Genomic DNA, 15355 nt, shown 5'->3' with positions numbered 1-15355 from the left:
ATACACCGCTGGAGAGAGGAAGTCCCGTCCCCCAGCCTCACGCCAACCAGAAGTCCCATCTCGCACAGTAGTCTGTATAGGCCTAAAATCTGGGGACTCGATCAGAAGCGCCGACCCACAGGAGGGAGGCTTCCCCGCATCAGCACACCGATCCACAGCTGGGACCACGAGCATGAAGGAAGTACTGACTTCGGACCACAGGTTGTAAAGACCTAGAAGCAAGGGCCTAAATTAGAAGCACTGGGCCAGAAGAGGTGTTGGGAGCACAGTTCAGCTGGGATAGCATCATTACGAAGAGACAGTTGGGCGCCAGCAAGGCTAAAAGGATCGCAGGCTACGAAAGGCGAGAAGCGTTGCCACAGTGGGCAGCCGTGCAGGGAGGCAAGGAATGGTAAAGAACATCGGGAAGGAGAACCCAGAAGTTATCTGTGGACTGTGGCTGAGAGAAGAGGATGAGTAGGACGACACTGAAGGAGTGCCGAGAGGTAACAAAAGCGTGGAAGAGAGGGGCAATTGTGCCATATTTAACTCATCCTGTTAAGTCCTCTCATCTTCATCCCCTTCTCTTCAGCTCCTCCGGGGCACCAGCAGGGTCACCTGCTCAGCGACAAATAGTGGTAAGGAATGGGAGAAGAGAGCAGGAACCGCAGTGCTGCTCTGCTCCACTTCTTAGAGGAAGGAGTAACAGTGTGTCTCATGCAGCAATGTTTGCCCTCCCCACTTAAAAACAATCAGGGAAATTAGCTCAGCTAGAGGGGAAGAAAGGAAAAATGAGAAACTAAATTAAGAAAAAGGACAGAAGACCTGCAGAGCAGGAGATCTGCCTCATACGGACACAAAGCTAAAACGGATTTAGCTTGGTGGCTGCAGAAGGGGTATAGCTGGTAGGAGGGACTAACTCTCTCTTTAATTAGTGTCGTCTGCTAGTGACAGGAGCTATACCCATGGCCTTCCTATGTCCCCCAATAACACAGACGAGAAAAACTAGATTTGGCACTTCAAAAAAAAATAAAAACCTCACACCGACAGCAAGTTACTTCACTAAACACTTGAAGTTTACCATATAGCCATTTCAGATTAAAGATTACTGGTAGATCATCACCCATTCTGCAAAAAATAAAAATAAAAAAGGATTGTGCCTTACCGACTCTAACCAAGTAGAAGAGAACATATCCTGGTGAGGAATAATGACTTCCGTATATAAATTTTGGCTCTGGCATTTCAGGATACCGCTTCTGTTAAACAATCATAGAAAATACAAAATTTCATAAAGTTCACTATACATCAGAAACTCACCAAAACGTTATGTTTAAAAAGGTAATAAAGAAGAATTTGTATTTGATTCCCGACTAGTTTAGATGCTAGGCTTTATGTCTGTAATGTACAAGAGCAATGGAAAAGCTACACTGCTTGACCTGCATATATATATATTGACTACCTTAAATGGTCACTAACCTTTCAAACAACTTATGTTTATAGGATAGCCAATGTGATAAAACTAAAATGAGGTTTTTGTGATGGGAGAAAAAAAAAATTAACTCAGGGGCTGGCCACTGCCTGCTGCTAAGTGTCTGATTGTAGATGGGACAATGTGGAGGAGGGAGGCAAGAAGTGGGAGGGGGGCAAAAAAAAGAAAAAACACACAAAGACGTGTTGCAGGAGCTAATGACAAGTTATCTGCTGCTATTTATTTACATGTATACTGCTCAATAATGCTATATACTCCTATGTGAGGTGGTTATGCTTTCATTCCCTACTGAACATTTTACTTCAATATAGGATGAAATGGTCTACTGCACTGAGATAAATACACAAATGCATATATAATGGTATTGTGCTCACATAGAGGCAGTTATTCTAAGCAGCGATTGGGAATAAACACTATTTTGAAATAATGTTTCAGCAATCATTGGCCTAAGTAAAAGACACTCAAGACGTAAGAGTCATAGAATGACAGCATACATAGTAAGAAAGTAAACAGCTTTGTTCAAAATGTAGCACTGATCAACCAATGAAAACAAACATATCCGGCAATAAACCACATGGGTTGCTTCTCATCAACCAATGTGTATAAGTGGTTCAATATATACATACCAGTAACCTTGCAAGCCTGTCTTTATTTAGAGCACCCACTGGTTTTCTCAAATCTCGGAAGGTTTTAGGATTGATTAAATCTTTAAAAAGGGAACAAAATACATCATTAGAGAGGAGTCCTCCTCAATGTGCAGTGCTGACTGCTACTGCATTTACTCCTAATCATGGCCAATATTCTACATAAAACCTGAAAATGGTTGCAGTACACCATGTGATTCTTTTCCATATGAATGACTCAATTTTGTACAGGTCATGCATAAATACATAATGTAAACAATTTAAAAAGGAGTGCACGAACGTCAAAATTGGGATCGCTCAATCAGAGCAGGACTAAGAACCAGAGTGCAAGCAGATCAACAGTAGCTTGCATTATCGGAGATTTTCAGCCATCCATTTATACAACATTTCCCTGGTAGGTGACGGCAACTTTTCCCAGCAAAGTAATATATATTTGTGAACTAACTAAAAAAAAAAAAACTATATATGTCCTTGAGTCACCAAGTGGTTAAAAGTTTTACTCTTCCCTTGTTAGTTACAACTGTTCTAGAAAAACGGGAATTTTTCTTACCGATAATTCCCTTTCTTGAAGGCATCATGACAGCATACGCTGGAGGTTGCTCACCTGCTGACCTGATGGGACAGGAAAAGGCAGAGCATAAAAGAAACCTCCCCTCCACCAAACACCAGTGTGTTCCAAATAACCACAGTGACAGAATACTTAAGCAGAAGGTGTGTTTTTATTGACATCACACACCTCAGACAAAGAAACATAAGCATACACATTACCTCATGTGTTGGACAAACAAGGGTAACCGTGTCGGTAGGGGGGGGGGGGGGAAAGCCCGTATGCTGTCATGATGCCTTCAAGAAAGGGAATTATCGGTAAGAAAAATTCCCGTTTTCCCTTCGGCATCATGACAGCATACACTTGGAGGAATACCAAATAACTGGCATGGGCTTTTTTAGGGAGGGATTACCGCTTGGAGCACCTTCCTACCGAAGGCTGCGTCCTGACTACATTTAAAGTCCAGCCTGTAATGTTTAATAAAAGTATGGCCAGAAGTCCACGTGGCTGCGTTACAAATCTGCTCGATTGACGCGTGCGCTCTTTCTGCCCAAGAAGATGCCACCGCTCTCGTCGAGTGGGCCTTCAATTCTTCTGGAGGAGGGATGCCCTTGGCCTTGTAAGCTTCCTGGACCGCTCTCCTGAGCCACCGGGCGATCACATCTTTAGAAGCAGCCCTTCCTTTGGCCTGCCCCTGAAATTGAACGAAAAGTTTATCGGTCTTTCTGAAACTTTCCGTTGCCTCAAGGTACGCTAGTACAGCTCTTTTGACATCTAGATTATGGAGCTTCTGCTCCTTTTCGTTTTTGAAATTTTGGCAGAAGGCTGGAATAACTATTGGCTGGCCTCTGTGGAAATCTGACAAGACTTTAGGCTGAAAGGACGGGTCTAAAGAAAATACTATTTTGTCTGGGTGAATAGTCATATATGGGGCCCTTCGTGAGAGGGCCTGGATTTCACCCACACGTCTGGCCGACGTGACTGCCACAAGGAGGGCTACCTTATACGTCAGCAAGGCGATGGATAGATCTCTAATAGGTTCAAAAGGGGGATCGCAGAAGGCCTGAAGGACTATGGTCAGATCCCAGGGGGGTGCCGTAAGCCTTGTAAATGGATGCAATCTACTTGCCCCTCTAAGAAATCTCCTAATCCACCTGTGCTCCGCAAGCGCGAGATCAAAAAATGCCCCCAAAGCCGCAACTTGGACTTTGAGGGAATTCGGACTCAACCCTTTATCCAGGCCCGCCTGGAGAAAATCTAGGATTTTACGGATGTCTGGCTGATCTAACTGCTGGATGTCCTGGCCTATCCATTCTGAGAATTTTCCCGAGACTTTGGAATAGATCTTTTTTGTCGAGGGTTTAAGGCTCTCGCTAATAGTGGAAATTACGTTAGGAGAAAGACCCTTCCCCAAGAATTTTACCCGTTCAAGATCCAGGCCGTAAGCCTGAACTTGTGAACCTCCGGGTAAAGAAGAGGGCCCTGCAGCAATAGGTCGGGTCTTGGTGGAAGGTGGAAAGGCTCTCCTACTGACAGAGATCTCAGGAGGGGAAACCAAGGTCTTTTGGGCCAATAAGGTGCTACCAGAATTACTGACATGCTTGGCCGCAGTAATTTCCTTAGTAGGAGCGGAATTAATGGTAAAGGGGGAAAAGCGTACGCCAAGTCCCAAACCCAGGGGTGAGAGAAAGTGTCCGTGCCCAAGGCCTGTTTCTCCGCGCCTCGGGAAAAGAAAAGCCGGCACTTGGTATTTGCGCTTGACGCAAATAGGTCTATTTCCGGTACCCCCCATTTCGTCACGAGCAGGCTGAACACCTCGGGATGGAGTTCCCACTCTCCTGGGTCCACTTTCTTCCTGCTTAGAAAGTCCGCGGCTGAATTCTCGGCTCCTTTTATGTGAAAGGCCGACAGTGACTTGGTTGTGAGTTCCGCCCACTGAAGGATCCTTCCCGCCAACTGCTGCAGTAGAGGATTCCTGGTGGTACCCTGGTGGCGAATGAGTGACACTGTCGTCATATTATCTGAAAAGATCCTCACATGCTTCATCCCTAAGAGCGACTGCAGGCTACGTAGGGATTTCCACACCGCATTAAGTTCTCTAAAATTAGACGAACCAGATCTCTCGATTGTCTGGTCGAGTGAGGACTGTAACTTGTCCCAATTCTGAAGGATTAGTGACTGGAGACCGCGACTATGGTACTGAGCCCAGGGAACCACGCCAATACACGAAGCCATTAGCCCCAGGATCCGCATTGCGTCTCTTACTGTTACTCTAGATTTTTTATAGAGAGTGGAACATTCCTCTAAAATAAGCTGTTTCCTTAGAGGAGGAAGGGATGAATTTTGGAGACTGGAATCCAGAATGACTCCCAGGAATTTTTTCCTGGTTTCTGGTTCCATGTTGGACTTTAGATCATTAATAATCCAACCCAGGTCCTTAAACAGTTGAAGTGTGGAACCCAAGTGTGACCTCAGAACAGTCGGGGAGTCTGCCACCAACAGGAAGTCGTCCAAGTAGGGGACGATAATAATCCCACGATTGCGCAAAAAGGCAACCATTTCTATCACCACCTTGGAAAAAATTCGCGGAGCGGAGGAAATTCCAAATGGGAGGCAAATAAACTGAAAGTGACAGATTTCCCCTTCCATTCTCAGCGCAAACCTCAGGAACTTTTGCGCGTTGGTGTAAATAGGGATGTGAAAGTAAGCATCCTTTAGGTCAATTGTAGCCATTACATTATCCCTGGCAATTAGGGGAGTTGCAGTTCTGATAGTCTCCATTTTAAATTTTCTATACTCAATGAATTTATTCAATTCTTTGAGGTTAATTATTGTGCGGTGGGAGCCATCTGGCTTGGGAACCAGAAAAGGGGGGAATAAAATCCCTTGCCCTGTTCCTTTTTGGGGACGGGGATAACCGCGCCGAGATCCAGCAGGTTCTGTACACCTCTCAACAGGGCCTGCTCTAGGGCTGGAGACTGTATTGGGGTTACAATAAATCTGTCAGGGGGGCGAGATTCTAGTTCGATCTTGTACCCCTCCGCCACCAGGTGTAGCACCCACTCGTTAGTCGTTATATTACGCCAACTAGTGGCAAAACGAGCCAGTCTACCGCCCCCCCGGGCACGAAGATGCGGGCTGAGGGACGATAATAAGAGTCTTACCCCTTCCACCCTTCGGATAAGACCATCTTCCGGTCTTCCCTTTCCCAGCGTATGTAGACGAGGGACGTGGAGTGAAGGGTCTTTTGGGCGGTCTGATGGCTGGCAGTCCCTGGTTCTTGTCAGCTGCTTTTTCCAGCAGGCGATCCAGGTCCGGTCCAAAAATGCGTGCACCCCGAAAGGGTAGGGCACACAGCTTGTTTTTGGATGTTAAGTCCCCCGACCACTCCTTTACCCAGACTGCCCTTCTGGCGGTGTTGGATAGGGCTGCCGTGCGAGCTCCGAAGCGGACCGTTTCCATAGAGGCATCCGCCAGAAACCCCGTTGCCATCTGTAGCAGAGGGATGCCGCTCGCCAACTCTTCCCTGGAGGCTTTTTGGTCGATTAGGGACACAAGCTGATCCAGCCAGACCGCCATGGAGCGAGCCACAGAAGTGGCCGCGATATTGGATTTTATAATAAGGCTGGACGTGGACCAGGCCTTGCGCATGGTCATGTCCACTTTATTATCCAAGGAGTCCTTTAAGTGGGACATATCTTCAAATGGTAATCCCGACTTCCTGGACACCATAGCGATAGCCGCATCTACTTTCGGCATTTCGTCCAGAAACGCCACCTCGTCTCCCGCAAATAAAAGGCGCTCCTTGAATTCCCTAGGGATTAGCGGAGTCTGATCCACACAAAGCCACTCGTTCAGGATTAGTTGTTTGAGTGTGGCATTTACAGGAAACGAAGATTTCCGTTGTGGAAGCAATCCCGCAAAACATATCGTCTTGCGCCATGCGGGGTTGCTGCACATCTTCCTCCACCTGCATGGTTCTACGTACAGCTTTTAAAAGTTGATCCATGTCAGCGGTGGAAAAAAGGTACTTTTTCTCCTCCTGCAACACTTCCCCCAGATTATTATACTCCAAATCTTCCGCCATGTCAGAGTCGGACTCTGACACAGCCGGAGCAGACCTTCGTGTAACCCCTGAGGGCCCAGGTTGGAGGTCCGAGAGGGGAGGACTGAACTTCTTCCCGGACGACCGACTGAATTTCGGACATGAGGGAAGATTTTTCCTCCTGCAGAATTTTTGCAGAACAAAGGGCACATAATGTTTTGGTATAGGAGTCGTCGAGTTTGGCCAAGCACACTGGACACTTTTTACTCCTCCTCCTAGCCTCCCTAGGTTTTTGAGTATCCCTGTCCTGAAATGACGAGGGAGAACTCTGTTAGTAAGGAAGTGTATGTAGTGCAGGTGTCTGTAGGTTGGCCCACTGGACCACTTACAGTTTGGAGATTCTCTGGGTCCTCTCTGGCCGACATCCTGCGCTTGCTCGTGGGATCAACTCCTGTACTTAGGATCAATTCCCGGCGTGAAGAAACACCAGCTGCTTCCCTGGTGTGGAGGAGCTTTAAAAATTTGAATCCGGCGCCAGCCGCGCTAAGCCACACCCACTTTCACGCTAGGCCACGCCCCCTTTGCGGAGCGTCTGACGTCACCGCGTCACTCCCGGAGCTCCGCTGAGGCCACGCCCCCTTGAGGAACGCTGCTGCTCGGCCCTGGACCCAGAGATGGCGGCCGCCGCCGAAATAACGGCCGCAGTGGTGCCGGAAAGCCCGTATTTGGACCCAGGCCCACGCAGTCCCCGGTAAGCTCCCAGATGAGGTACTTCCCACTGGGGCGCCGGGGCTGCCAGGAGAGATGCCGCCGCTCACCGGTAAGCCCTGGAACCCCCAGCATGGGACAGCATCGCTGGAGCTCTGCCGCTGCTGTCCTGAAGGGACAGGAAAAACACTGGTGTTTGGTGGAGGGGAGGTTTCTTTTATGCTCTGCCTTTTCCTGTCCCATCAGGTCAGCAGGTGAGCAACCTCCAAGTGTATGCTGTCATGATGACGAAGGGAAAGTTAAGTGAAATCAAATGCTGACATTTCACATCTCCTGGACCCATCTAAACGGCAAATCAGCCTAAATATGCAGAAATAGGTTGGATATTGGTACATAACTAGGCAGTCTTCCCACTTAGGAGTCTAAGTGACACCCTTAGAGGAAAATACAGCATGAGCCACAGAAGAGATGCCCTGTACCACACTCTTATGTAAACTGTCTAAAAGTAAATCTGTCTTGGTGGCCCATCATAACAAATCACAGCACAGCTTTCTTGTTACCTCAGCACTATAAGAAATGAAAGCTGCACTGTGATTGGTTGCCATGTTTAAAGACATTTTCTTTTAGACCGTCTTCATAAGAGTGTGGTGCTGGGATCAGAGGAGGGCTAGTTTCCTGTGACCCACTCTATATAGTAGATGACATATTGGTGGACTTGAAGATGTTCCAAAACACTAGTCACTGTCTACAAAATATACCAGCAACTAAACGACTTTTGGTTTTGCTTCTGGAAACATCAGGAAAAATGTATGGTAAAAAAGTGCGATTTGTACTGCGTTTGTGGAGTGGGTGGGGATCCAAAAGTAGACAAGGCCTTCAAAGACTTAAGAGTTAAATGATGAGAATAAAGTAGTTCTACCCAATTGAGAACTAGTGTAGTCTGCAACAATCCATGGAAATACAGGATACTGGGAAAGGTCATTGCAGCTCCGATCAGCCAGGTTATTGAGATGTAAAAGATACTGGTAATTGGATATTTGGCCCATCTGCCACTGAAGCATGTAGCTGTCTGCCGTATGCTCCGTCACGTGATTCTCTGTAGGAAACGGGAGACAACTATTAGTCTCAATGTCATCTCTATTGACAGGTTTTATATAGAAAGTAAAAACATCATCATATAAAACAAATCTATAATATGAAACACACTGAAGGAAAGGAGGAAAAAACAAACAAACACACGTGCATGCAATGTTCAGGTCCCATAAAGCAAAATTGGCATGGATTGAGTAATGTACAGCCTTAATAAAACTAAGGTGCTTCATATCGTAGTGCGTGATGTGAACAGTCATCGGCAACAGTGACTAGAAAACAGCAGCTGGTTGTGATGTATGTGGTTAGTGGACCGCAGCACAACATATACATTATATAAACGAATGCACACACCAATTGTGGAAAATTTAGAATAGCAGCAACTAAAATCCAACCTAGATAAGCAGCAATATAGTAGTACATTCCATCGCGATCCTTAGGGTTGTAAAACTTAAGGTAAATATCCGAGCATGGGTCATTCTCCGTGCAAAATACTTCCAGTCCCTAAGGGGAAAAAAAGGGGCATTAAAATAAATGCCAGGACAGATAGTATTACATCGTCTGCTGCACTAATTACACAACATAACTAACACAGTGTCCTTACATCACTGAGAACAGCAGCAGAAGAAGCAAAATGGTTAATAGAAGAGATGAGCGAGCGTACTCGATAAGCGAATTACTCGAGTGAGTATCGCCATTTTCAAGTACATGCATGCTTGCCCAAAAAGATTCAAGGGCTGGCGGGGGGCGGGGGGGGGGGGGGGGGGGGGAAGGCAGGGGATCTCCCCCCCCCCACTGCCCCCTGATCACTCCCGCAACTCACCGCTCACCCCCGCTGGCCCATGAATCTTTTCAGGCAAGCAGGCATGTACTCGAAAATGGCGACACTCGCTCGAGTAATTTGCCTTAACGAGTACGCTCGCTCATCTCTAGTTAATAGTAAAAGCATACCAAATTCAGTCAAAGTGCAGGATCATCACCGTTTTCTAACATACACTTATCGGAAGATTTCCCTGTACAACAGGCGTGATCCACTTTGAAGCGTCTACGGTGGCAGGTTATGGAAAATCAGGTCAATGTTCTACTTTTGGCCCAGCCAACTCAGATTGTCATAAAACAGCTGCTAAGAAGCTGCCAAGAAAGCTGAATCTTTCCCTATCCATTACCAAGAGTGTGAAAGCAGATAATGGGCATCAATCAGGGATTGGTTTGCGGAATGAAAACCTGCACTTAAAAAAAAAAATAAAAATAAAAATTCTGCTTTCACACCATATTATGTTAGTAGGTTAAATGTGGACAAAGAAAAGCCTTATAAAATGAACCAATATTAAAAAGGCTATACTGTGCCCATCTTCAGCCCCTTTACCTTCTGTATCACCCTATTATTTGTAGTATGTAAGCTGGTTGGAGCAGGACCCTCACCCATGGGTTTTGTATTTTTGTCTTTCCGTATTCCTCTGTCTTTGTAAGTACTGCAGAATATGTTGGCGCTATATAAAGATTATTATTATTATTGCTGCAACCACTGTCCATCAAGGTTTCCTCCATGGCTTTCTAGTTAGAGAAATTCTTAAGTGCCCCACTCACTAACTATTCTCTCTAAGCCAGGCTAATATTGATGCACAGCACCCTTATTGGCTATAAAGCAGTCAGGTTACACAGGGCTCCTCCCCCTATTGCCAAGGAAATGTCCCTGTGTCCTTGATACTACAGAAGCTCTGTACCTAATGACAGACAGTGGATTGCAGAGAAACTGGTAGGAAGACTTCTAATGTGATGAGATTTATAGTCGGAAAGCAACATGTTTAATATATGCATATTACAGAAATGATGAGGCCAACACAGGCTAGTAAGTGAGCAGAAGTTGTCTGAAAACTTAGTGCCCCTCTAAAGTATCTAGTGGGACAAGACAATCTTAAAAGTGTCCAATAGAGCCAGCTTGTTCCTCCACGGTGTAAAAATCCATGGAAGGTGTTATTTAGGTAATGTATTTGCTGAATTAGACATAGTAATATGGGGTAATAATGAGTGCACCAAAACTGCTCAAGGATCCTAAGATTTCAGATCTCTTAGGGATTGAACCTAATAGCTTTCTGCCTGCCAATGCTCACTTGCAGAATTCCGCTGCGGATTTCCGCGGCGGGAAATAAATCGCAGCATGTTCTATTTGCCGCGGATTTATGCTTTATTTAGCATATTAATGGAGACCGCCAAAATCTGCGATCACTCGCAGGCACTATCGTGTTTTTAAACGTGGTACTCCCGCGGTGTAAGTCCATGGGCGTATCCCACAACATTCATTGGCATGAGCCCTTAGAACTTCTACAAAAGTAAAGACCGCTGTGAGACTATCAAAAACTAGGAGAATGTATAAAACCATCTCATTAACCCTTTCCAATCAGTGTCAGATCTCGTCAAACATTAAGATTTTCCTGTATAGCTCCGATGTCCAGACTTTACACACTCTATAATATGTCAAAAGGAAAAAAAGTGTTTATTCAATCCTATGCCAAGTATTGACAGTACTTCAGTAGCATTTCAGACAACTGGCTGTGGTCTGGTCTTAACTGTACGGTTATTGCAAAAAAAAAAGATTTAAACATTTTTTAAAAATTCTATATTATACATAAGCACACACCTCAACGTCCCTATATTTCACAATGTTTCTGCTTAGGAATATGTACATAATGGCCCAATTGTCATTAGAGTCTAGATGTCCAATGATATAAATTATTTTATCACCAATTATCACTTGTCTTACCAGAGGCATCAGCATGTGTCTCCTTTTATATATTCGACGAATGTCCGCCAGGCTAATATGAACTACAGGTTTCTATTAAAAAAAAAAAAAAAAAAATATTGAAAAAAAACCACAACTTAAATTTGGCCCATATGCTTTACTAAAGTCTTACAGGTTTGGTATAACAGTGCAAGAACAAATACACAGCAATGCAATATTGTTCGAAGTTTTACTATAGAACTACTGTGTATTACCATAGGAAATGGGCATCCTACCTATGTGGTACAGCCAAGGAGGCCCTTACATCAGTTACAGTGGGATGTGTCTACATCTATTCCTTGTGAACGATAAAGATTAAACCTTGACATTTCTGAATTGCAGAAAGGCCAATTTAAACACAACGATTATCGCTTGAAATTCGCTCAAAAGCCCTCGTTAAAGCGATAATCGTTGTCCCTATCTTGTACAATTTTCGTTAAATATTCGCTCATCGTTGTCTTTCAGTCAGCTTAAAATCCATCGTTCGGCTGTCTAAGTAAATGAGGTTCTAGGTACAAATCCAGTTCATATCCGCCTCAATGGTGCATTGGTGTAAAGCTTCGTCACTCTAGCTAATAAGGCCTACGCCATCTGGTGGATCCTGTTACACCTTACAGGTGAACTATTTCCTTATACTGTATATGGGTTGGGGCAGAGTATGACACTGCTCTGAGTAGGTGGTGAGGTTGTCATGAACTAGAGACGGGAGAATCCCCAAATCACTGCAACCCATGACACTAGTTAGGGGAGATTTGGGGCAAGTGGGAAATAAGTGCATCATGAGGGATCAAGGTTTTGGGAATCACAGCGACTTAAAGGGGTTGTCCCGCGAAAGCAAGTGGGTCTATACACTTCTGTATGGCCATATTAATGCACTTTGTAATGTACATTGTGCATTAATTATGAGCCATACAGAAGTTATTCACTTACCTGTTCCGTTGCTGGCGTCCTCGTCTCCATGGTGCCGTCTAATTTCAGCGTCTAATCGCCCGATTAGACGTGCTTGCGCAGTCTGGTCTTCTTTCTTCTGAATGGGGCCGCTCGTGCCGGAGAGCGGCTCCTCGTAGCTCCGCCCCGTCACGTGTGCCGATTCCAGCCAATCAGGAGGCTGGAATCGGCAATGGACCGCACAGAAGACCTGCGGTCCACCGAGGGTGAGGATCCCGGCGGCCATCTTCGCAAGGTAAGTACGAAGTCGCAGCAGCGCCGGGATTCGGGTAAGTACCGGACGTTTTTTTTTTTACACCCCTGCATCGGGTTTGTCTCGCGCCGAACGGGGGGGGCTATTGAAAAAAAAAAAAAACCCGTTTCGGCACGGGACAACCCCTTTAATTCTTCGATGTCTTATGACAAAAATGTAAAGTACAATTGTGTGTGCAACTGAAGTCACTGACAATAGTCTATGTGGTACGTTGGTTGCTGTCTACTTCAATGTAAATATATTCAAATGATAGTACCCAGTATTTATTTTTTAAATTAGAGTTACATTGTACTAGTTGAAGGGTTTGCTATAGAACATAAAGTGTCATTATTGTGTGACAGGGGCATGTTAAATGCAGAAATCTATAAGATGCCTGAAGGGAGAAAGAATTTTAGTACTGGAATTCTGGGGTGCTTTAAAGGGGTCTTCTGGGACTAAACTACTGATAACCGATGGGGGTCCACTGCTAAAGACCTGGCTGATCAGCTGCCTGAAGAGGCACCTGCAATGTATGTGATTGTGCTGCGTATGGACAAGCTTTACCACTGTGGCAACTTCCAACAGCCAATCAGCAACTGATGATCTATCACGAGGGTAGGTCATCAATACTTATATTTAACTTCCTTGCTAAGGCTCTGTTCACATCTGCATTCAGGATTCCATTCAATCCTTCAGATTTTTCTGAACATGCTCAAAAGGAACAAGAAACTTAAAAAGAAAAAATATTTACAAAAACGTAACCTCTTCAAATGGAAGCCTTAGTTTCTGTTTGTTTCAGTTTACGGTAAAACAGATGGATCCCTTAAAAACAGATAACTAACTGCAAATGTGAACAGAGCCTATGTTGACTAAAAAAAGTTTAAAGGCTGTACTGTGGGTGTTTGGATAACTTTGATTTGTAGAAACTATATTATACATGTAACAGTAGTTGCTTACAAGAAAAAAAAATATTGAAAAGATAAAAAATGAACTATAGTATTTTACTTACTGGGTATCCATTTAAAGGTTGGAAATAGAGGTGCTTATCTGTGATGCACACATGGCCTGGGTTAGAGACCAGCGGCGTTATCATCTCTGCTTCACATTCCATGTTTGAGATTTCACATACACTCTGGAAGCTGCAATAGATTTAAGAAAAATCATCATACGTGCCCGATATTATATATCTAACCGATTATGTGTTAACTAGATCTAAATGAGCATAGAGAAGTATTTAAAGAACTTGCACTGCAACATACACTGTTATCTATGACTACAGCAACCAGCCTGGCTCTCATGCACATCTCAGAAGACATCTATTAAACTATAGCTGCTAGAAAAAGTAAATCCTACTGAGATGCAAGGCATCCCAGAAATACTGATAAACATATTTTGCAGTGAGGAATGGTCCAAGTGTTTCTCCTCAATATTCTACAAATGTTATTTATGACTACAAGAAACGTTCGGTGGAGGCGACTGCTGCTACAGAGGGATCTACAGGTTATTAAATGCAATTGTTCACTTACTTTTTCTCCCTGCACTGTGGATATTTCCTCAATGTGCTCAATAAAAGACATGAACGGGACAACTGTTTGAGTTTCTCTACAATTGTAACAAATCAGACCACATTTTTTTTTTAGTAATCAATGCAGAAATCCAGGTAATTCCACAGGGCTTAAGGCCCATTTACACAGAGCGATGATCGCTCAAACGACAGTTTGAGTGACAGCTATCGGTGATCATTTTGCATAAACTATTAAGTAGCTACTCATCTATTTAATAGCAATTTAGTGTGCAAATGAAGTCTTTAACTGAAAGCAGTTAATAACCCTAAGGCTCTTATCTGCTTTCAGTTCCTTTGTTCTCCTATGGGAAACAATGCTATCAGCACTACCCGTAGAGAACTGCTGATAAGGCTGAACAACGCTTTTTAGGTTGGACCGAATTTAACGGTCAGCTAGCAGTGCACGAAAAGTGCATGATGGCCGCGCGTTTAGATGCAACAATGAACGCTCAAACGATCGCTTTTTAAGCGATTTTTGAGCGGTGATTGCTCTGTGCAAATGGGCCTTTACTTCCGTTTGCTTTCAAATGCAGGTTCTAAATAAATGCAAAGGCTATGGGACTTTGCAAAGGCTACAGGTCTTACCTGAACAACTATGTCAAAATGTGAGAGGAAGGGTTCTCTTAAGAGTATCAAGAAAAACAAAAAAAAACAGCCCCATGAGTGCGAATATGGCTGACAGTAGTAGCTGCAAGAAAGCCACTTCCTTTACTAAAAAGTGTCTCGAAAAGAAGCAGTTGAGCTTACCAGAGACCGACTTTATATCATTAGTGCTCACACGTACTCATAGGTGTTTTTTTAGCTGGCGGTAGGATTAAGAGATAAGCATAAAGCCCATGGTGCCAAAACCATCCATTTAAGTTTTAGAATTCATAAGCAAAAAGTAACTACCCATGTTGTGCAAGGTAGTCTGATGGTACATGCCTCTGAATGCGGGGAGATATTCTCCGTTCTGTCCTCTAAGACCCACGGCAGAGTACCACAAACAGTTGCTCTCACTTTGGTAGACATTTGAATGGCTGTAATACTACTACATTTCCTCTTTAGTGGCCCTTGCTGAAAACATTAAAGGGGTTCTGACATGGATAATGTTTTTATGCTTCAGCAGCCATTGTTCCCTGGTCTGCCTAATGGACACAGGGAACCCACGATTTAATGGCTGCTAAAGCATAAAAACATAATACTTACCTTGTCTCCTGTTGTTGTTGACATCGGGGGGTCATCTCCCGGCAGGCTCTGTTCTTCTGCTTCTTCCTCCACGAGCCGCGCCGCTCCAGGATCGCGCGCATGCGCAGTGGAGAGGTGCCCTCTGACAGGAGTCAGGACGGGCC

At 44.6% G+C, this 15355-nt stretch overlaps 1 protein-coding gene across 2 annotated transcripts in view; it reads right to left on the bottom strand.

Moving 5' to 3' along the window:
- The window catches only part of NSMAF (neutral sphingomyelinase activation associated factor), a 96235-nt gene that overhangs the window by 48843 nt on the left and 32037 nt on the right, over positions 1–15355 (bottom strand). For both annotated transcript variants that reach the window (XM_066578297.1, XM_066578298.1), the window contains 6 exons: positions 13470–13599; positions 11263–11334; positions 8897–9005; positions 8332–8508; positions 2095–2174; positions 1145–1235 (listed from right to left, as the gene is read on the bottom strand). In XM_066578297.1, the coding sequence (XP_066434394.1) occupies positions 1145–1235; positions 2095–2174; positions 8332–8508; positions 8897–9005; positions 11263–11334; positions 13470–13599 (659 nt within the window). The remainder of the gene's footprint in view (positions 1–1144; positions 1236–2094; positions 2175–8331; positions 8509–8896; positions 9006–11262; positions 11335–13469; positions 13600–15355) is intronic.

Source organism: Eleutherodactylus coqui, chromosome 9 (genome assembly GCF_035609145.1).
Source record: "Eleutherodactylus coqui strain aEleCoq1 chromosome 9, aEleCoq1.hap1, whole genome shotgun sequence".
Lineage (NCBI taxonomy): Eukaryota > Metazoa > Chordata > Amphibia > Anura > Eleutherodactylidae > Eleutherodactylus > Eleutherodactylus coqui.
Note: the sequence above shows the minus strand (reverse complement) of the source record. Positions and strands in the feature narration are given on the sequence as shown.